Source organism: Cnephaeus nilssonii, assembly GCF_951640355.1.
Source record: "Cnephaeus nilssonii genome assembly, chromosome: 5".
NCBI lineage: Eukaryota > Metazoa > Chordata > Mammalia > Chiroptera > Vespertilionidae > Cnephaeus > Cnephaeus nilssonii.
This window is the reverse complement of record NC_137076.1, coordinates 106,084,118-106,103,964: the sequence shown is the minus strand read 5'-3', so window position 1 is coordinate 106,103,964 and position 19,847 is coordinate 106,084,118. Positions and strand designations below refer to the sequence as shown.

The window sequence follows — 19,847 nt, the reverse complement described above, 5'->3', positions numbered from 1 at the left end:
CTGTGTGCACAGTCTTGTTGTAGTTAAGCCTTGATTGTTGTTGTTATCACTGGGAGGAATTGACCTCGAGGCCAATTGGCTGTGAGGATCAGCTGAGTCTACAATGGGAGAACTTCTGAGCTGGAGACACCCTTATGGGGCAAGACTTGCTTCAGTGGGGCTTTGGTGCTCACTGAGTCTTCCCCCTGAGTGTGTCCCTTATGGATCTGAGGAGTTTAATCTGGATAGTCCCACTCTGACCACTGGGTACACTGGCTCTTGGATTTCCAAGGAGGTACTAATTTAGCCTCTGCCGAGGCCACCCAGCAGGAGCTACGGAGAGATCTGCAGATTCCTCTTCTTTGTTTGGGTTTTGGAGATGCCCAGATGAGGCCCAGCTGTGAAGCAATGCAAGCTGCTGCAGGGCCTTGGGCCTTCTTTTGGATGTTCTGGGTCTCTCTGCCTCAGCTGCAGTTTGTTAGGTAAGTTTAGATTTCAAAGGACTAGGGCATTCATATGCAAAAGCCTCTGCGCTCAGCTTGGATGGGGCGGAGTCTCAGGACGGAGCAAACAGTAATGGCTTCCCATCAGCCCTGCCCTAAGAGGCCCCTGGGTCTCAGTGTCCCTCGGTAATCGCTGCAAGCACCTCTGAGAGAAAGCCACCCTGGAGTTCCGCCCACTGCCAGACAGTCCAGTTTCTCCCCGTATGAGTCTGGGTCCCCGTAAGAGTCTCGCCCGGAACTGGAGTTCAGAGCAGTTGGGAGCTTGTGTCTCCCTCCCGATTGAAAAAGACAGCCGCGTCCTCAGTTGCCAGCCCTCTCTGTGCGCGCACCTCCCTACCTCTGCACTTTACTTCCGCAGCTCCTGTGAGTGTCAGTGTGCTTTTCTCTTTCCTTCTAGTTGTAGAATTTCCACTCAGCCAGCCTTCCTGTGGTTCTGGATGATGTCCGTTTTGTCTTTTAGTTGTAGTTTTGAAGTGGTTGTGCGAGGCCGTAAGTTCAGGTGTTTACCTATGCCGCCATCTTGGTCTCAAATAATTTCTTGACTTTTGAAGTTGAGTCAGATTAGCTCCTCCCTATAATTGTGCCTATTGTCTCTGTTTCACATTGTTTTGCGTTGGCCAGAACTACCAGAGTCGTGTCCACCAGTAGCTAAGAGGAGGCCTGCTTGCCATGGTCCCCGGTTTAATGAGAATGTCTCTTTCAATCATGTTAGAGAGCTGTCTTTACTACCTTTCAGTACACACCTTGTCCTTAAAGTTCCTAGTGACTGCACAAATAATGTGGATGTTAAAAATTCAACGTCTAAAGGGAGAAAGAAATAATCACTTTATTTTTCCCTCAGGTCCCTGGGTGTGACACTTTGGGAACTTTTTGATAATGCTGCTCAGCCGTATTCCAACCTTTCCAACTTAGATGTTCTTAACCGGGTCATTCGAGAGAGAGACACAAAACTCCCCAAGCCCCAGCTGGAGCAGCCTTATTCTGACAGATGGTTGGTGACTTCTGTTTCTGTTTTTATACAATAAACGTTATATTTTTCATGACTTTTTAAAATAATTAATGTATATTTTTATAATTTAACATTGTTTTTGAAAAATGTATGGAACAAGCAGGGATTTTTGTATTATGCGCAATAAAAAATGTGAAGTTAGATTTATTAAAAAAGTCAACAGTAGGAGACTTTGCTATTGTAGAATTGTTTTCAAATGAGGCTAGCTATGTAAGTGTTATCTAATATGTGAGAAAACAGATAGCATAAAATGATAATATTTAAATTGGCAGTTGAAACTAATTTGCATAACATAACATAACATATGTTCACATTTGCAAAACAAACTTATTTCTTAAGAGTCTTTGAACCAGTTCTCACTCCATTTCCAATTAGGATCTGGTTCACTTCTCTTTAGGCCTCTGTCTACACCCCTGTGTGCCCGGCTGGCATTGCCCCTGAAGCTTGGTGCCCCTGCCTATAGGCAGTGCTCAGCTTCCCAGGTTGCTAGAACCATTGCCTCAGAATAACTTGGCATATACGCCGTAAGTTCAGTATGTGACGTTGTCTCTGCGCATGGCTGCCGTCAGCTGTGTTCAGCCAGCCCTGGAAGACCAGCTCCTGGTGCTGCCTTTTGGGCTTCCTCCACTCTCAGCTCCGTTTATGGTCGAGGGAACCACGTGCTGCAGAAGGTTATAGTGTTACTGTTCGTCAGGGGGCAGTGAGATTAGTTACAGAGCATTTGTCTGTGAGTTTTTGCAAAATAAAGTGAGTAAATCTACAAACTCAAGGCAAGTGCATTCGTTCCACACAGAATACCCGTGGCCATTGTTTTTGGGGACAGCATGTTAAAACTACTCTTTCTGAATTCAGTAACAAGTCCTTGGTTAAACACCAGAGGAACAAATGCAAGGCAACAGAATTGCAGTGATCCTGTGGAATGTCCCGAGTACACAGAAATTAGTGACAAATGTGTTATTTCTGCATTTCCTCTCTCACCACGGTCTCACCAGGAACTGAACGCCTTCCTATGGCCAGCAGCGATTCAAGTATAGAAACTTCTGGGCTGTTGATTTGGCTCAGGGGCTCTTGTAAAGTCTTTTCTTATTCTAGAAACTAGAGGCCTGGTGCACGAAAATTCGTGCACTGGGATGGGGGAAGGTCCCTCAGCCTGGCCTGCACTCTCTCACAGTCCAGGAGTCTGCAGGGGATGTCCTACTGACGGCTTAGGCCCGGTCCCCACAGGGAGCTCCCTGTGGGGACCGGGCCTAAGCCGCAGTCTGGCCTCCCTCTGCAGGAGGCGACCGGGCTGGCTGATAGGGATCGGCACCACCCCCATCACCCCGCTGCTGCCACCCGGCCTCCCTCTGCAGGAGGCAAGAACGGGATCAGGGGACGGCGCCATCCCCATCACCCCACCCACCGCTGCCGCCACCTGGCCTCCCTCTGTGGGAGGCGACCAGACGGGCTGATCAGGGGATGGTGCCGCCGGCCACTCACCCCCCCCCCCCCCACCCCATCGCCGTTCCTTCCCTCTGCCTGCTGGCACATGCCTTGGTGCCACCTGCTCGCCAGCCCCCACCCCCCGCCGACTGGTTGTTCCGCTGTTCAGTCAATTTGCATATTACTCTTTTTTGCGGTGGGGGGGGTCAATTCTTTTTTTTTTTTTTTCGTTTTGTATTTTTTTAACATTATTTTTTTGTTGTTTAAAGTATTACAAATAGTAGTACATATGTCACTTTTTTTCCCCCCATTGACCTTCCCCCGGCCTCCCCTACTCCCGGCACATGCCCTCACCCCACCTCCGCAGTGTCTTGCGTCCTTTGGTTATGCTTATATGCATGCATACCAGTCCTTCAGTTGATCTCTTACCTCTCCCCCCACCCAGCCTTCCCGCTGTAATTTGACAGTCTGTTCGATGCTTCTCTGCCTCGGTATCTCTCTTTTTGTTCATCAGGTTATGATGTTCTTTGTTATCCATAGACGAGTGAGGTCATTAGTTATCAGTCCGCTAACCAGCTGTCGTGTGTCCTCAGGTATGAGGTGTTGCAGTTCTGTTGGTTGTCACCAGACAAGAGACCGGCGGCCGAGGACGTGCACAGGCTGCTAACCTACCTGCGCATGCAGAGCCAGAGGGACCCGGAGGTTGACTTCGAACAGCAGTGGAACGCTCTGAAATCAAACCCGCACACCAGGGACACGTCCAACAGCGCCGCCTTCCCCATCCTCGACCATTTTTCCCGGGATCGGCTTGGTCGTGAAATGGAGGAAGTCCTCACCGTGACGGAAACCAGCCAGGGCCTGAGCTTTGAGTATGTCTGGGAGGCAGCTAAGCACGACCACTTCGATGAGCGCAGCCGGGGTCCCCCCGACGAGGCCTTGTCTTACACGAGCATCTTCTTCCCCGTCGAAGTGTTTGAGAGTTCACTTTCCGATCCCGGGCCCGGGAAGCAGGACAGCAGTGGCCAGGACGTCCCTGTGAGAGCCCCGGGAGTGGTCCCCGTGTTCGATGCCCACAACCTTTCTGTTGGCAGCGACTATTACATCCAATTAGAAGAAAAAAGTGGTAGCAACTTGGAGCTCGATTACCCCCCTGCACTGCTGACCACTGAACTGGAGGATCCAGAGAGGACGCGTGACGAGGCGCCCCAGTTTCTGACCCTCCGGGGCCTTGAGTGTGAGGAGTCCAGTACCGATGAGGATTTCTTCCAAAGCAGCACAGACCCCACAGATCCCAGCACCCCTGAGGACATGCGTGCCACCCGGGGCCCCGAGAGCCCTTTCAACAATATATTTAATGATCTTGACAAATCGGAGGATCTGCCCAGTCACCAAAAAATATTTGACCTAATGGAGCTGAATGGAGTTCAAGCCGACTTGAAGCCGGCCACTTCAAGTCCGAGTTTGGACGCCCCCAGAGACGCAGCAATGACAGGCCGCCTTGAGAAAGGAGAGCCCCGCGAGCTTTTTGACTGTGAGCCTCTTCGCTTCTCGGAAAACCTTGCGCACCAAGATGATTTTGATCCACTGAATGTGCAAGAATTGTCAGCAAACTTTTTATTTCTTCAAGAGAAAAAGCTACTAAGAGACTCGTTGTGTAGCAAAGAACATATAAATGACCTTCAAACAGAACTTAAGAATGCTGGTTTTACGGAAACCATGTTAGAGACTCCACGGAGGAACACTTTAGATGCTGAGTTCATGTTTGCTGAAAACAAACCAGGCTTTTCTTCGTTGCAGGAAAACACAAGCGCCAAGGGTCAGGATACACGGGTTGTGCTCCAGGACCACACTTTGAGCACCGCGTTGCCGTCTTCCCCGGAAGTGCAGGTACCTCCTGCCTCACTCGAAACGGAAGGAACACCTCACAGCGCACCGACAGGGGTGTTCCTGAAGCAGGGAGAGACCACGCCCAGGCGTTTGGATGTCAGTATCCATGACGACTGTCTTGGCCAAGAAGCAGATGTAGATTCTGTGACGCTCCCAGTTGGAATTCCCTCGGCCGACGCCGGAACAAACAGCACGGGCCCTGCGTCCCACAGGCTGACTCAGCCAAGTGAAGAGGCCTCAGGACGGACCCAGAGTGACTCCGTGCTTGTGGATGACATTTTTGCCAGTAAAGTGAGCATAGAGAGCAGTCTTCCGGAACTGAGACAGAACCTGCAAAATCAACCACCTTCAGAAGACCCTCCCAGTGACAGGCCACTGGAGAACAGCCCGGGAGCCGGGGGCGCTTCGCAGCAGCTCGGTTGTCAAGATGCTGCAAACGAGGGGGGCCTGGCGTCCGCCCTTTCCTCGGACTCTGCCAGTCAGGACAGCCTTTTGGAAGACAGCTTGTCCACGCCCCTTCCAACTTCAGAACAGTCGGTGGAGACCCCCGATTCTCTGGACTCCGTGGACGTCCATGAGGCTCTGTTGGGTTCTTTAGGAGGCGGGCAGGAGACACTCTTGCCCCCTGACAAGCCTGCAGACAGCGGGTACGAGACAGAGAACTTGGAGTCGCCTGAATGGACTCTGCACCCTGCTCCCGACGGTGCCTCAGCCTCAGACGTGGCCATAGCAGGCGACGGCGGTCCTGGCGAGTTGCCTCCCAACCCTGTCATCGTCATCTCAGATGCGGCCGATGGCCACCGAAGTACGGAAGTGGCCTCCCAGACCTTCGCAGCTGGCTCTCAGAGCTCATACCGAGATTCTGCTTACTTCTCAGATAATGATTCCGAACCGGACAAGAAGTCGGAGGGGGTCCAAGGAACCTCGGTGTCAGCCTTGGCATCGGTAACGGATCGGCCTCTGCCTGAGCCAGTCATTCCCGAGCACAGTCCTGGCACCACGGACAGTGGCCCGGAGACCAGAAACAGCCCGCCAGACCAAAGGTGTCTCTCTGCTTTTCCGAATCCCCGGCTCCTGGAATCGAGGGACACGGCCCAGCCAGCACTGACGGACACTTCCAGCGAGCTGCACGCTCCCCAGGACGAGGCTGGCAGTCCCTCGAGCCTGTTAAACTCGGAGCTGAGCAGCGGCGACGACTTCGAGGCACAAGAAGAGCCCCCCTGCGCCATCGCCTCCACCGGGACGAACACCAACGAGCTCCTTGCGTTGGCCAGCCCCGCCCCCCGCTCCGGCAGCCCGGCGGACCTGACGGCCGATCGGCCCTTCCCCGGCCACGGCCACGCCGAGGGCCCCAAGCTGAAGGAGCCAGACGTCGAAGGGAAGTACCTGGGCAAGCTGGGTGTGTCGGGGATGCTCGACCTCTCCGAGGATGGCATCGATGCGGACGAGGAAGATGAGAACAGCGACGACTCGGACGAGGACCTGCGGGCGTTCAGCCTGCACAGCCTCAGCTCCGAGTCGGAGGACGAGGTCGAGCATCCTGTCCCCGTGATCCTCAGCAGCGACGACGGGAGGCACCTGCGGAGCCTGTTGAAACGCCCGGTGGCGGTGGCGGCGGCGGCTGAGCAGCGGCCGGATGGCGGGAACAGAGAAAAGAAGGCAGTGACCTTTTTTGATGACGTCACAGTCTATCTGTTTGACCAGGTATCTGTTATTCCACCTTGTCACATTAGAGGCTTCCAGAATGTGGTAGGACATGGGGTGTGCTGTTTCCCTCATTTCCATCTTGAGGCCACAGATTGCTTTTTTAAAAAGCCATTGCGGTTGATTGCTGTTACAATTCCAGGAATATGCAGAAAGGCAGTTTGCACAGGGACTCCTGTTTATTAAGGAAGGACATCTGTGCTCTGCCTGGGTCTCCCGGCGGAGTCCTGCTGAAGGTGGTTACCCTTCACGGACACTGTTATAATCTGACATTGGCAGTAAGACCCCGCACGCAGGTGCAGCTAGGACAGGCTGGCTCATGATTAGCCCTGGAGACGCGGCCCAGGGGCAGTGCCTGTGGGCAGCAACAGGGTCTGTGGCTCTCCTTTCCTCCTCCCCCTCCTGCCCTCCTCCCCCCCTCCTGCTCTCCTCCCCCTCCTGCCCTCCTCCCCCCTCCTTCCCTCCTCCCCCTTCTGCCCTCCACTCCCCTCCTGCCCTCCACCCCCCTCCTGCACTGCTTCTCCCTCCTGCCCTCCACCACCCTCCTCCCCTCCTCCCCCCTCTTGCCCTCCACCCCCTTCCTGCCCTCCACCTCACTGTGGAGCAGGCGGCCCGCTCAGACTTTGCCTTCTTTGAAAATGAACCAGTCTATAATTCAGACTTTTTTAAAAAATATTCTTTGTCGAGTAGTCTCTGTAGTCCTTGAATTTACTTCTTGAATCAGCTAGACTGTACAGAAAGCTCAGTCACAGGCACTGAGGGATGGGATGGGACCCCTTTGTATTCCAGAAGGTGTGGGAGTCCTTGGCCCTTGTCTCCTTAAAGCCGCCCGCCCGCCCTTGGTGTTAGTCCTTGGGACTGAGACTGCCGGCCTCTCTCTCAGCTTTGTGCCGCCTCAGGCTAGTTTTGTCTTTTCAGGAATGTCCTGTAAATGGACCTCACAGCACCTGCCCTCTGAGGCTGGCCTTTTCTCTGGTGTAATCCCTCTAGACCATCCGAGTCGCAGGGATCCACGTGCCTCCCTTGGTGTTGCTGAGCGCTGTCCCGCGGGGTGGGTGTGCCCAGGTGGTTTCGGCATCCACCTGCTGGGGGCAATTGGGTTTTCCCACTTTGGACAGTTGTGTGCAGGTTTTGAGTGGACATAGATTGGGGGAGAGGGGGGCTGAACATCCAGGAGTGTGGTTGCTAGGTTGTATGGTAAGTGTATGTTTAGTTTTTTAAAGAAAATAACCTTTTCCCCAGAGGCTGTGCCAGTCCCATCTGCGGTGTAGCGGAGGTTCAGGTTCTCTTTGCCTTTGCAGTGTTGGGTGGTGTCACTGTCTTCCATTTCTGCGTTCTGATAGCCTCAGTCGTGATCTTAACCTCATTTCCCGGTGGCTGGCCAGTGAGGCCGCACGACTCCCCAGTGCTCATTTATTCCACGCGCTCACTGGCTGTCTGTCCGTCCTTTTCAGTGACATGTCCCATCTTTTGCCCATTTTCTTACCTGGATTCTCTGTGTCTTGAGTTTTGAGTTTTTTAATAAATTCTAGATAGGAGTCCTTTGTCAGATCCATGGTTTGGAAATACTTCTCCCAGTCTGTAGGTTGTCTTTCACAGAGCAAAAGTTTTAAATTTTGATGGACTTCCATTTATCACTTTTTTTAATAGATCGTAAATTTTTTAAATATGTTTTTATTGACTTCAGAGAGAGGAAGGGAGAGGGAGAAAGAGAGAAACATCAGTGAAGAGAGAATCATCGATCAGCTGCCTTCTGCACGCCCCCTACTGGGGATCGAGCCTGCAAACGGGGCAAGTGCCCTGACCAGGAATCGAACCGTGACCTCCTGGTTCTTAGGTCAATGCTCAACCACTGAGCCACACTGGCCGGGCTGGCTCATACTTTTGTTATGTCTAAGCACCCTTCACCAACCCCTAGATCCTGAATATTTCCTCTTACGTTTTATGTTTAGATCTGTTACACATTTTGAGTTGATGTCTGTGTGAGGGTTAGGTTGGGGTTCATTGTTTATGTTTGGATGTGAGTGCGGCTGTCCCAGTGCCGTCTGCTGAGAAGACTGTTCCTGTCCATTGAACAGCCTTTGCTCTTTTGTCAGAAATTAAATGACCATATCTCTGTGGGTCTGTTTCTGAACTTCTTGTTCTGTTCCACTGATTGGTGTATTCACCTCTTTGCCAATACCTCACTCTTGTGATTAAATCTTAAAATCAGGGGTATGATTCCTCTATCACTTTTCTTCCTTTTTAAAATGGTTTTGGCTTCTGCAGTTCCTGTAATTTGCCGTAGAGATTTCAGAACCAGCTTGTCTATAGCTGCAAACAAAAGCCCGACTTGGATTTTGATGGGAATCGCATGAAACCTAAAGCTCAGGGAGGGGAATTGCCGTCTTCACGGAGGCGAGCCGGGTTCACGCCACCGCGTCTCCATCGCTGGTTCTTCAGTGACCGGCAGGGTGTTCTGCTGTTGTTTTCAGGCCCCTCACCCGAGGACATGCTCACCGGTCTCATAAAAGAAGTTGGGCAGTATTTCTCTTTGTGAAAGAGATTGTGTAGATTTATTGATCTTTTTGAAGAACTGCTTTTGATTCATGGAGTGTTTTTTCTTCATTATTTTCTTTTCAGTTTTATTGATTTCTGCTGTGTCATTTATTTTCTTCAGTTGCTTTAGATTTATTTTGCTTTTCTTTTCTGGACTCTTAAGGAAGACGCTTAGGATGTAAGACCTTTTCTTCCTAATATGAGCATTTCATGTTATAAGTGTCCCTCTGTGTACTACGTTAGCTGCACCCCACAAATTTTAATGTTGTATTTTCATTCCGTTCACAGTATTTTCTAATTTTCCTCAAGGCTTCCTCTTTGATCCTTAGATTATTTACACTCATGTTAATTTTTAAGCCTTCGTGGGTTGGGGGTTCTCTCTTTAAGGTGTTTGTGTGCTGTTTGAACTCAGCACACCCCGAAATGCACAGCGGGCCCAGGAGTGAACAGAGAGCGCTAGGGGCTCTTTGGTTCTGCTCCTAGAAGCAGCAGGAGGGGGTGTTCTGCTCCAGAAAGGGGAGGAGAAGTTCCCTTTTATTCCCTTTCTCTGGTCCAGCCCCCGGCAGTCCCAGGGTGCCAGCAACAGGGGTGCCCGGCTCCTGTGACCGTGAGGGGGCGCACGTCCTCTCCACCCAGAGGGCCTGTGAGCCCAGAGAGTGAGGAGGACCCCTGATCTCTGTTACCTCTGTGCTCCCCTGCGAAGCGTGCAGCGTGGTGGGGGACCAGAGCCCCAGCTTTCTGGCCAGAGGACCACAATAGGAAGGCCCAAGACATCCGAGAGGACCAGAGACCCCACAGAGGCGCTCAGAAAGGCAGCCCCATCAAGTGGTTTCTGAGCGCTCGCTTGCTTCCAAGTGCGCATGGCAGATCTGCCTGAACCAGCACACTGAGCACTGGACGGAGCTGTCGGGGGCCGCTGCCCCCGGTCCAGTCTGGCCAGAGAGTGGCTCATGCACAGGACAGGCTCAGGAGGCCAGGCCAGGAGCGATGGTTCGGGGCAGGGGAGGGGGTGAAATTCACTGCTGTTTGGTGTCTGAATTCCGGCTTCTTCCCAACCGGCCTGCTACTGCTTCCTTCTCAGGCCCACGTAGCTGCTTCGTGCCTTCTGCCCGGGCTGTGTGTTCCTGTTCCCCCTCCCAGGACCAGAAGCCACCTCCTTTAAGAGGAGCATTTCTCAGCCGGCCGGTCAGACGCACCGCAGCCTGGGATGCGTGCACCTGCAGCTCCCGGGGCGGCACTTCCTGACGGGCTTTCTGCTTGTCCTTTCAGGAGACCCCAACCAAAGAGCTGGGACACTGCGGGGCAGAAGCGCGTGGCCCTGAGCGGAGCAGCCCAGCACCGTCGTCAGGCTCCCCCTACCTGAGCAGGTGCATCAATTCCGAGAGTTCCACCGATGAAGAAGGTATTTCACTTCACAGACGGGTTTAACGTAAACTAAAAAGAGTGCGTTGTGAACGTAAACTTGTGAAGATAGCTTCACTGTAGCTTTAAAGGACCCGTGCACACCATCTGTTGGCCGAGCGGTGTTTGCTGACCTGCGGGCGCACTGGTGTGTTTGCTCTGTTCTTTGTCATCAGCCGATCACAGGAGAGCCATGTCTCATTGTGTCCTGTAGGTGGAGGCTTTGAATGGGATGACGACTTCTCCCCAGACCCTTTTATGTCAAAGACAACGAGTAACCTCCTTAGTTCCAAGCCGTCTCTGCAGACTTCCAAGTACTTTTCTCCGCCGCCGCCGCCCCGGAGCGCGGAGCAGAGCTGGCCCCAGACGGCGCCGTACTCCCGGTTCTCCATCTCTCCCGCCAGCATCGCCAGCTTTTCTCTCACACATCTCACCGACTCAGACATTGAGCCAGGAGGTGAGGGGGTGCTGGCCTGGGGGCTGTCCTGGGAGACCCGTCCCCCTGTTCTTGAATGCGTGTTAACCTGCTGCTTTCCTGGCGGGTAGGTTATGGACAGTTCGCTACGCAGCTCGCGGGGCCACACCCCACCCTTCCAGACCCTGTTACTCCAGGGGCTCAGCACTACTTGCAGGCGTCGCCTCGCTGCCCCCGCTGGGCTGGCCTGGGCGGAAGCGGGACTTGCCCCGTGTGGGGGCATCGCCTCCCTTTTTCTGCTTTTGCTGCTGGCCACCCCAGCCCTGTCTCCAGTTCCCCCTCCCCTCGAAGCAGCTCTTCACAAGGCTGTGCTCTTAGGAACACTTGGCCCCAATTTTGGGATTGAGCCCAAATTCACCCTGGTTTCTCCCAGGAATGTTGATTTTGCCATTAAGTCTTGGTCCTCGTGCGATACCAGAGGCCTGGGAGGGAAGTCACGGGCAGGGCACATTTGAAGTTGTATTATCTGAACATACGGACCCTTTTTCCCCATAACTAGATTGCAAGATAACTGTTAAGAGGTACATTTTTTATTTGAAGTTTGCAGATCAAATAACAACTAGGAAACATAAAGAGCTTTTGTTTGTGTTTGTGCTGCGCTTAATTGTGCCGATTAGATAACGCGCACGACCTCACGCCCTGTCAGAGGGGCAGATGTGTGCCGGCCTCAGCCGCCTTCTGCGCCCTCAGCCTCGACATTGACCCAGCGTGGGAGCGGAGCAGATGTGCCTGCTGCCCTGGGAAGGACGCCCGGGGCGCGGCAGGTGGTGGGTGCCCACACTTCGGCTTCGGCTCCTTGTCCTGCGTGCAGATCCGATGCTGCCCCGCAGTTTTATCTGGGACGGTCCGGGCACTCTAACCCCCGCTGTTTTATCTGGGACGGTCCGGGCACTTTAACCCCCGCTGTTTTATCTGGGACGGTCTGGGCACTCTAACCCCCGCTGTTTTATCTGGGACGGTCCGGGCACTCTAACCCCCGCTGTGCTTGCTCTCTCCCGACAGGAAGCAGCGAAGATGGAGAAAAGGACTAGGTGGATGCTGACGCATCTCAGGTTCCAGGCTGCTTCCCCGCGGCGGCGGCCTGTGCTGCCCACCGGACAACGCCATCCACGCGACATCTGCTGAGGCGGGACAGGGAGAGGCTCAGGAGGCGGAGCGGGAGCCAGCCCTGGGCCCCGAGCCCGGTACCCACGGCAGGCAGCCTGTCTGGGGAGCCGGGGCCCTGTCCCGCGTGGTTTGCTGCCCCGACAGCTGCGCGCCTGCAGCCACTCTCACCACTAAAGACACTCGGGCTCTGGTCTGCCGGGGGGAGGGCTGGCGCTGCTCGGGTGCGTGGGGGCTCCCGGCTGTTTGTGGTTTCCGCGCGGGGTGCTCTGTGCCCACACCCGTGCCTCCATCTGCGCACAGGGGCCCAGAGGGCACTTGGTGGGCCCTGGCACCGTGAGCCATACTTACTCTTTGTAAGAAATCACCAACTGCTTCTGTAATTGCACTGTGGGTAAATGTTCTAAGAGCCCCTGATATTGTACAGAATCTTAAGTTATTCAAGGAAAATGAGGCAGGTCAAGCTGGTGCTACCCACTGGTTTGATGTTTTGGTTGTTTTATAGTTTATTTGCTCTGCATGGTACTTGTAAAGCTTAAATATTTTGAGTGTGTGCAGTCCTTAGCGTTGCTGGAGTTGTACAGATGGTCCTCTTTCGTAAACGATAACTGATTCCGAACGTTAGTGCTTCGTGTCCTCATAGGAAACGTTTCTGATGAGTCCCGAGAGACTGCTCCTTGGTCGGTCGATCGGCTGGAACCCCTGCTGTCTCTTCTCCACGCGGTGGTTTCCCTGTGGCGGAGGGGGCTTCTCTGAGGAGCTGAGGGCCTTGCAGCCTCTCTGTGTGCTTCCCACCCCCGGTTTTTAAACCCTTTGGGTAAACATCAACAGGTGGTGCACCCCACAGCTGAGTGCTGGTTAGACTGTGCGGCCCCTGGCCCTTCCCCCAGAGGCACTCCCCCCAGCTGCCACGCCATCACTGGACACCTGCTTGATTTTCAGAAGCGCAGGCTACGGTGGCGGCCGTGGCCTTGAGCTCCTTCCGCAGGGAGGCGGGGACACGGAGGGAGGAGCTGCCCCCGAAGGGCTCTGGACCCAGAGGGTTTGATTCTGTTTGTAAAGGCTCAGCCTCTGGTGTGGAGCTCTTAACCCCGGAGCGGAATTTTCCCCTCGGAACCCCTCCGAGCTTGTCCCGTCCAGGCGCGGCTGGTGTCTGCAGCCGAGGAGGTGCCGTACCTGCCATCCCGCCGCTGAGGAAGGAGGGACGAGGGACAGCGGCGAGGCCTCCGCAGTCGGCACGTCCTCCTGGTCGGAAGCTGGGCAGCCCTGCCTGGCCGTTCACCCAGACGCCGCCCCGGGCGCCCTGCACTGACCCTCCCGTCTGCATTCAGCCCACGCCCTCCCCTTCCTGGAAAAGGATGCGTGTGTGCAGTGCGACCTCATGCTGGCGGCCTCTGTGCAGCTCTGAGTCTTGCTCCGCCGTCGGGAGTGCCCAGGGGCTAGAGCAGCGCTGCGCTGGGGGGCTCGGCCGTCCGTCCTGTGCCAGGTCTGGCGGGTCCCACAGGCTCCCTCCCCAGGTGCTCTCGGTGCTGCTGTGCTTTCCGACTCCAGCCGAGCCCTAGGCCGGCTCCAGGCCCGGGGCACGGGGTGTAAGTCAGGAACTCTGTCCGAGGGCGAGGTGCAAATGTGGGCGCTGGCTAGTTTCCGGAGTAAATGTTGATCCTTATTACCAATTCTGTTCACTCCACTGACTTTTTATACTAGCAATAACGTTTCAGAGCAAGAGACTTCCGCTGGAGAAGAGCCCTTTACCCCCCACTTGCTGTGAGCATGGATCACCGGGGGGGGGGGGGGGGAGGACGGGGGGGCGGGGCGGCCAGGGGCGCTACTGGGAACCGGACCCTGTGGTGTGCACTTTGAAAAGTTAACAGGGCATTAGAAGGTGATTTTGCCAAAGTTGCCAAACTCTGAGTTTCTTACTTATGGAGACTTCCTGAGCTTTCTGAATTTTTACATCTAACTACCAGCTTGGTTGAGTGAGAAATAAGACCATTATACTAGTTTTTTCAAAGTATAGGTTTAAGGGGTTCAGACTTAATGACTAAAACCAAGCCAATCCATAGAACATATAGTCTTATACAGTCAGCCCAGGCTAAATCTGATATTTTTGGGTTGACCATTTTTCACCATGATTAAGGAGATTTTAACAACATAATTCCCATTTTAATTTAAGTCTGTGTCGCTCATAATTAATTGCCAAAAAGGCATTTTATACATTGAGTTGGGGGGAGGGGTTGGAATAGATCTTACTGTGGGGTTGCATGGTGGGAATATTTTATATTTATAATGAACACGTGTGTGAACATGTTCTTCTGAAATCTCAAGCAATACGCAGGAAATAAATCATGTACACTAAACTTTAAACTTTTCAGCCCATTTTTGAAATGTCAGCGTGTGCTTTGTTGCATTTTTTTTTTTTTTACTCGGTTGTATACCAGTAGTGGGTTTTCAGGCAGCACTTGCTCTAGTAAGTTATGCAGTGAACAAATCAGTGATTCTCTGGGAAGGCGGGCGAGGTGTGAAACACCTGGCCTCCCTTGGAATTGATCAGGTTTCAATTCAATTAGTCCTACTTCGGTGGAGTTTAATCCCGTGGTACAAACAACCTAACCTTCCTTTCCTTCCTAGCTAGATGTCCCGTGGGTTATCAGTGACGGTTGTGAGTCAGAAAGAATGTGGAAAAAGCGCTCCCGAGTCCTCCTGAGACATGGACTGTGGTCTGGGAGGAAGCCATTCGTCTTCAGGGTGAAGCAGCTCAGCAGCGCTGCATTGGAAACTCGTTCTATTTTTAAATGTACGGGCGGTGGTTTCTATAGAGATGGGTTTATCTAAGACAAGTCTTTGTATGTCATGCTGCCATGAAACACCTTTAAAAGCCTCTTAGTGTTATGTTCATCGGGTGTGTGTTGGGTTAATGACTTAACTTGCCGCATGTTCGCCCTGAGGGCCCAGGTGTGGGATGCTGCTCCTGGCTTAACTTGACTCAGCCGGTCATCTGAAAATTCCAGAAGCGGCCGGGTCAGGGGCTGCAAGACAGGAGCCTTCTGAGAAGTAGCCTTAGAGGAAGAATGCTGTGGTTCTTCAGACCTGAATCTCAAACACAATCTTCCTAGGTTGTGACGGGGTTGGCTCAAGTTTTGACTATTAAAAAGAAAGTTCTCTCTAATGTGTAAATAAATCCTTAAAGATGTGTTGTCAGTATTGAACCACCAGCAGCCGTTGTTTGAATGGCTGAACGTGTCTAGTGGCCTCAGTGGGCCTGCGCATCCACTGTCCAGTTCCGTCCGCAGAGGAGGACCCGGGGGGCAGTCACACCTGTGTGGTTTCCCTGCTGTACTGCAACACAATCGTCAGAGCTATCTTCACGGCAGTGTAACAGTGAAGGAGCTTTCAGTTTAAATTGTGTACATTTTTAAATTGTAAGATTTCTACTGTATATTGATGCATAGTGTGATTCAATAAATTGCTTGTAATTTAAAAACTATTTAATATTCAAAATAAATATAGTTATATATTTATAAACTCTGTTGCTGTGTTTATTCTATAATTCTAACACGGAAGACCCTGGGTAGGTAGCTGGCACGGCCCTGGTCTCCAGATGCCCTTTTCCGAGGCACACCTAAATCCCACGGCCCCCGGAACAGAGGGTGGTGACTGGGAAACAGCTTGCACATGGTGCTGCCTTAATGTGTGTCTGCAATCCGCAGCCTTCCGTGCGTTTCGGAAGCATTTAGTTCCTGAGGTCCAGCATCCAATGAGCTCCAAACCAAGAGGCTCATCAGCTCCAAACCAACCTTTCTGTGCCCTGAGTGGCCCTCGTCCCCATCGCCGGTCCTTGCTCTCCTGGTCCCAGCTGCCGAGAGCACCTAACAGGCTCTTAGCCAGACTGAGCACACCGGCCCCAACTCCGGTGATGATAACTGCCATGTGACCCTCAGGGGGTGGATGGAGACCTGGGAGCCCCCTTCAGAGATGCCCAAGCCGGGCAGCGAGGGACAGCGCTGACCCTGGTCCTGCGGGGGCGGGGCCCCGGCTCCTGCGCCTCCGCCGCGGTCTCACTGCGCTCCGGGCGCCTTGATCTGCGGGAAAGGCCGGTGCGAGTCCGTCAGGCACGTGGGTGGCAGAGCCGGGCTTGAGCCCAAGCTGCCCGCCCGCCCCCTGGGGACCTCAGGCCGATGGCCAGTTATTTCCCGGCCACTGGCACGCAGGCGGCGCCCAGGTGCTCCGCGGGCAGGGCCCCTCCCCGGCACCTGGACCGGCCGGCGGGGTGGGGGTGGGGTGTCCCAGAGCCCCCGGGCGCTGCCGGTTCGCCGGAACTGGGGCTGCTGCTCTTGGAGGACGTGGCCGCTTCCCGGGGAGGAAACGGGCATTATTCAGCGCGGCTTCTCCGCGAATCCCCAGACCGGCTCCGGGTGCCGAGCCTGAACCCCAAGGTCAGGTGCGGCCGCCAGTGCCGCCCCGGCTTCCTCTCCGCGCCGCTGGGCTCGCCGGGAGGCCTCAGTCTCCCCAGCCGCGGCCTGGGCTCCGCGGCGGGGGTGGGGGCGCGCCCGGGGCTGGGTCCCCAGGTGCGCGCCCCGCCCCGCCCCCGCGGCCACCGGCCCCGCCCCGGCCCCGCCCCGCGGGCTCATTTACATGTGGCCGCGGCCCCGCCTGGGGCGGCTAAAGCGACGTGTCCTTGTCCCCCGTGGGCAGCCCTGGTGCGTGCGATCGCTGATCCCCAGGTAACGGGGTAGGGGTCGGCGGTGGGGGGAGCCGCGGGGAGCGGACGCAGGGTCAGGGCCAGGTGGGGCCTGGAGAGGAGCCTGGGTGGGAGGTCTGGGCGCAGAGCCCCGACTGGGACCCTCGGCGGCTTAGCCTGGGGGCGGCTGCAGGCGCTGGCCACTGCCGACCTCTGCTGACCCCGGTCCGGTCCGCAGCAGCTGGCCCCGGGGCCGACCCTGCAGGTGACATGGCCGGGCCGCGCAGTCAGTGCGGTGGCCGGAATCGGTGCCGTCGGCCAGGGCACACGGGAGGCAGCTGAGCTGGGAGGGGGTGACAGCTCTGGGTGGCCTGACCCCTAAACCCAGGAGGCACCTGGGGGCAGTGAGAAGCAGCAGCCAGAGAAAAGCCCGGGGCTCAGGACGCCTCCCTCAGGGGGAGAGGGGGCCACCAGGTCAGGGAAAGGTTTGAGGGGTCACCATGAGATCAAACAGGAACATGGGGGTGTGGGGGGTCAGCTCGGGGCTCCGTGTGCCCATGGGAAGCAGCCCGGGGTCCCTGCACCAAGCGGTCAGCTGCCACGGGGCAGCGAGGAGGCTGCTGGGGGAGCCGCCCCGAGTGTCCGCTGGCTGTTCTGAGTGTCCACCGGCCCACGAGTGACCACGGCGTGGCCTGTGTTCTGGATTTCAGCTCCAAGGGCCCCCCTCAGAGCCGCCACTCCCGGGGACAACCAGTCTGGAGCCATGAAGACCAAGAACCGGCCCCCCCGGCGCCGGGTGCCTCCGCAGAACACAGAGGCCACCCTAGGGGAGCAGACCCCCGACAGGCCCCAGCCGGCCTCCGGGGCCCCGCTGGCCAAGGGTCTGCGGAGCAGGACCGCGCGGGCGCAGGGGGTGCGGGCGGAGGGTGGGCGCCGGCGGCCGGGGCTCTCGGGCCAGGCCGGCCGGCGGGAGAGCAGCGTCCAGCGGCGGCTGGAGAGCAACGAGCGCGAGCGGCAGCGCATGCACACGCTCAACAACGCCTTCCAGGCGCTGCGCGAGGTCATCCCGCACGTGCGCGCCGACAAGAAGCTCTCCAAGATCGAGACCCTCACGCTGGCCAAGAACTACATCAAGTCGCTGACGGCCACCATCCTGACCATGTCCAGCGGCCGCCTTCCCGGCCTGGAGGGGCCCGGCCCGAAGCTCTACCAGCACTACCAGCAGCAGCAGGCGGCGGGGGGCGCCCTGGGCGCTGCGGAGGCCCAGCCCGAGGGCCACCTGCACAAGTACTCCACACAGATCCACAGCCTCCGGGAGGGCTCCTAGCACCCGCCCTGGGCCCACCGAGAGCCCCCGGCCGGGGGCACATCCCCACGTGGCCGTGGCCCCAGCGGCTTCATCTTCCCTGAACACTCCGCTGCCTTCGGGATGGAGCCGTGGGCCCCGGACCCGTTTGTCAATTGACTGGACGGGAGCTGACAGGCCTTTGTAGGTAGATTCTCCTCACTGCGGGCTCCCTCCGGAAGCAAGGGAGGGCCCGGGAAAGGCGTCCTGGGTCAGTTTCCCCGGTCCTCCTGAAGCCCAGGCCCAGGAAGGGACCGCCTCCAACCTGCAGCAGAGCCTCCTCATTGGGGGTAAACTGAGGCACAAAGCAAGTAAAGCTCAGGGCCACTTGGGGAGTGCGGCTGAGCCAAGATGGCTGAAGCGGTTCAGCATCTGTTAGACAGGATCCCTCATCAGACGACTCACATGAACTCGAAAGGGACCTTCAGAGGTCCCGGAGGCTGGTCTTTTCCCGCCTCCTCTTGTGCTGGGGGCTCCTGACGGCGGCGGAGGGGCTGGGCGGGTCAGAGGGGCTGTGGCCTGGTGCTGAGGGGGCGGGGGCAGGACGGGAGAGAGGCTCGAGGCTCTGCTCGGCTGAGGCTGGGCCTCTCAGCCCTGGCCCTTTGGGGAGGGTGTACCCCCAGGCCTCCCTCGGGTCCCACCCAGGTTTGCTGCTCGCTGCCATAGTCGTGGCTGACTGTGTGGTCTGATAGGGCTTTAGGATGTTGGGTCCTGGTTGGGGTGAGGGGCGCTCTTGGGAGAGCCTGGGGTGGCAGGAGCGCCCTCCCCCACCCGAGGCTGCTCTGCAGAGACAGGACTGGCATGTTGGCAGGTCTCCGCAGCCTTTGGCCAAGCTTCCTTCTGTGTTCCTGCCCCGCTGGCTTCGGCAGGCTTGGCGACTTTGTCCTCCTGCCCACAGCCAACGTGGGGAGGGGGCAGGGCCCTTGGCAGCCTCAGGCCGGAACCACAGTGACAGGGGCTGGGGTGCGGGTAGAGTTGGCCTGGCATGCGGGGCCCAGTCCCTGTCCTGGGCATTGTGGATGGGGGAGGGCTGGGCTGGGAGTGGCGCTGTGCGGCCCAGGGCTTGTTCCTGATGCGTGCCCTCACTCTCAGCCCCGGAGGCCCGGGCCCAGCCATTTAATGCAGCCCTGGCATCAAGGAGAGGGCGGCACCCCTCGCAACAGCCGTGGCCACTTACCTGGTCAGACACTGGCCGGGCCCCCCCTAGGCCCCAGTGCAGGCCCCTCTGGAAGGAGGTCCTGGGCGGCCTGATGGGCCCGGCCCCACCGTCCCAGCCCGCCTTCAGCATCTGTCAGTGAGGGCCCGGGTGCGCCTGGCTGCCCTCAGGTGTGGCTGCTTGGGAAGGTCGTGGTGGTCAGGACAACCCGCCAATGGGACCTGAGGTGGAGAGCAGCTCCCAGCTTGGGACAGATGGGCCCATGCGACCCCTGCTGAGGATGGCCTGCTGGCTGAACAAGCAGGTGAGGCCCGCAAACCTGGTGGCCCTTGTCCTGGCTGAGCCGAGGCCAGAGCAGGGCTCAGTCCGCCCCTGAACTTGCTGAGGGAACCGACAAACTGAGCCGGAAGCACAGGGAGGGCGCCCAGCAGTGCCCTCTGTCCGGGAGAGCGTGCCGGGCGCGGGAGGGCCTGCGCCCCCGCCTCGTAGGACAGCCGTGGGGGCTCTTGCTCTCGGTCCCAGACCTGCACCCCCTGTTCCTGACCCGGCCCACACGTCCAGTCCGCCTTCACCGGAGGCCGGAGGGCACTTGCATGCCCTGTGGCCACATCACGGAATTTTAAAGGCCTCAGTTCCGCTTTGGGGT

At 56.5% G+C, this 19,847-nt stretch overlaps 2 protein-coding genes across 3 annotated transcripts in view; both read left to right on the top strand.

Annotated features, from left to right (window-relative positions):
• LMTK2 (lemur tyrosine kinase 2) overlaps positions 1–13,801 on the top strand; it is a 65,696-nt gene extending 51,895 nt beyond the window's left edge. For both annotated transcript variants that reach the window (XM_079771960.1, XM_079771959.1), the window contains exons 10-14: positions 1,324–1,473; positions 3,507–6,504; positions 10,312–10,444; positions 10,658–10,900; positions 11,921–13,801. In XM_079771960.1, coding sequence (XP_079628086.1) covers positions 1,324–1,473; positions 3,507–6,504; positions 10,312–10,444; positions 10,658–10,900; positions 11,921–11,949 — 3,553 coding nt within the window. In that variant the 3' untranslated portion in view covers positions 11,950–13,801. The remainder of the gene's footprint in view (positions 1–1,323; positions 1,474–3,506; positions 6,505–10,311; positions 10,445–10,657; positions 10,901–11,920) is intronic.
• A 2,850-nt stretch (positions 13,802–16,651) lies between these two features.
• On the top strand, positions 16,652–18,526 carry BHLHA15 (basic helix-loop-helix family member a15). The gene is made up of 2 exons (XM_079770780.1): positions 16,652–16,743; positions 17,411–18,526. Exon 2 carries the CDS (start codon positions 17,464–17,466, stop codon positions 18,025–18,027), a length of 564 nt encoding a protein of 187 aa, XP_079626906.1. The 5' UTR covers positions 16,652–16,743; positions 17,411–17,463; the 3' UTR covers positions 18,028–18,526.
• Positions 18,527–19,847: the final 1,321 nt, after the last annotated feature.

Excerpts from the sequence above, each read along its gene's own strand:
- BHLHA15 (XM_079770780.1), top strand. The coding sequence starts at position 17,464 with ATGAAGACCAAGAACCGGCCCCCCCGGCGCCGGGTGCCTCCGCAGAAC.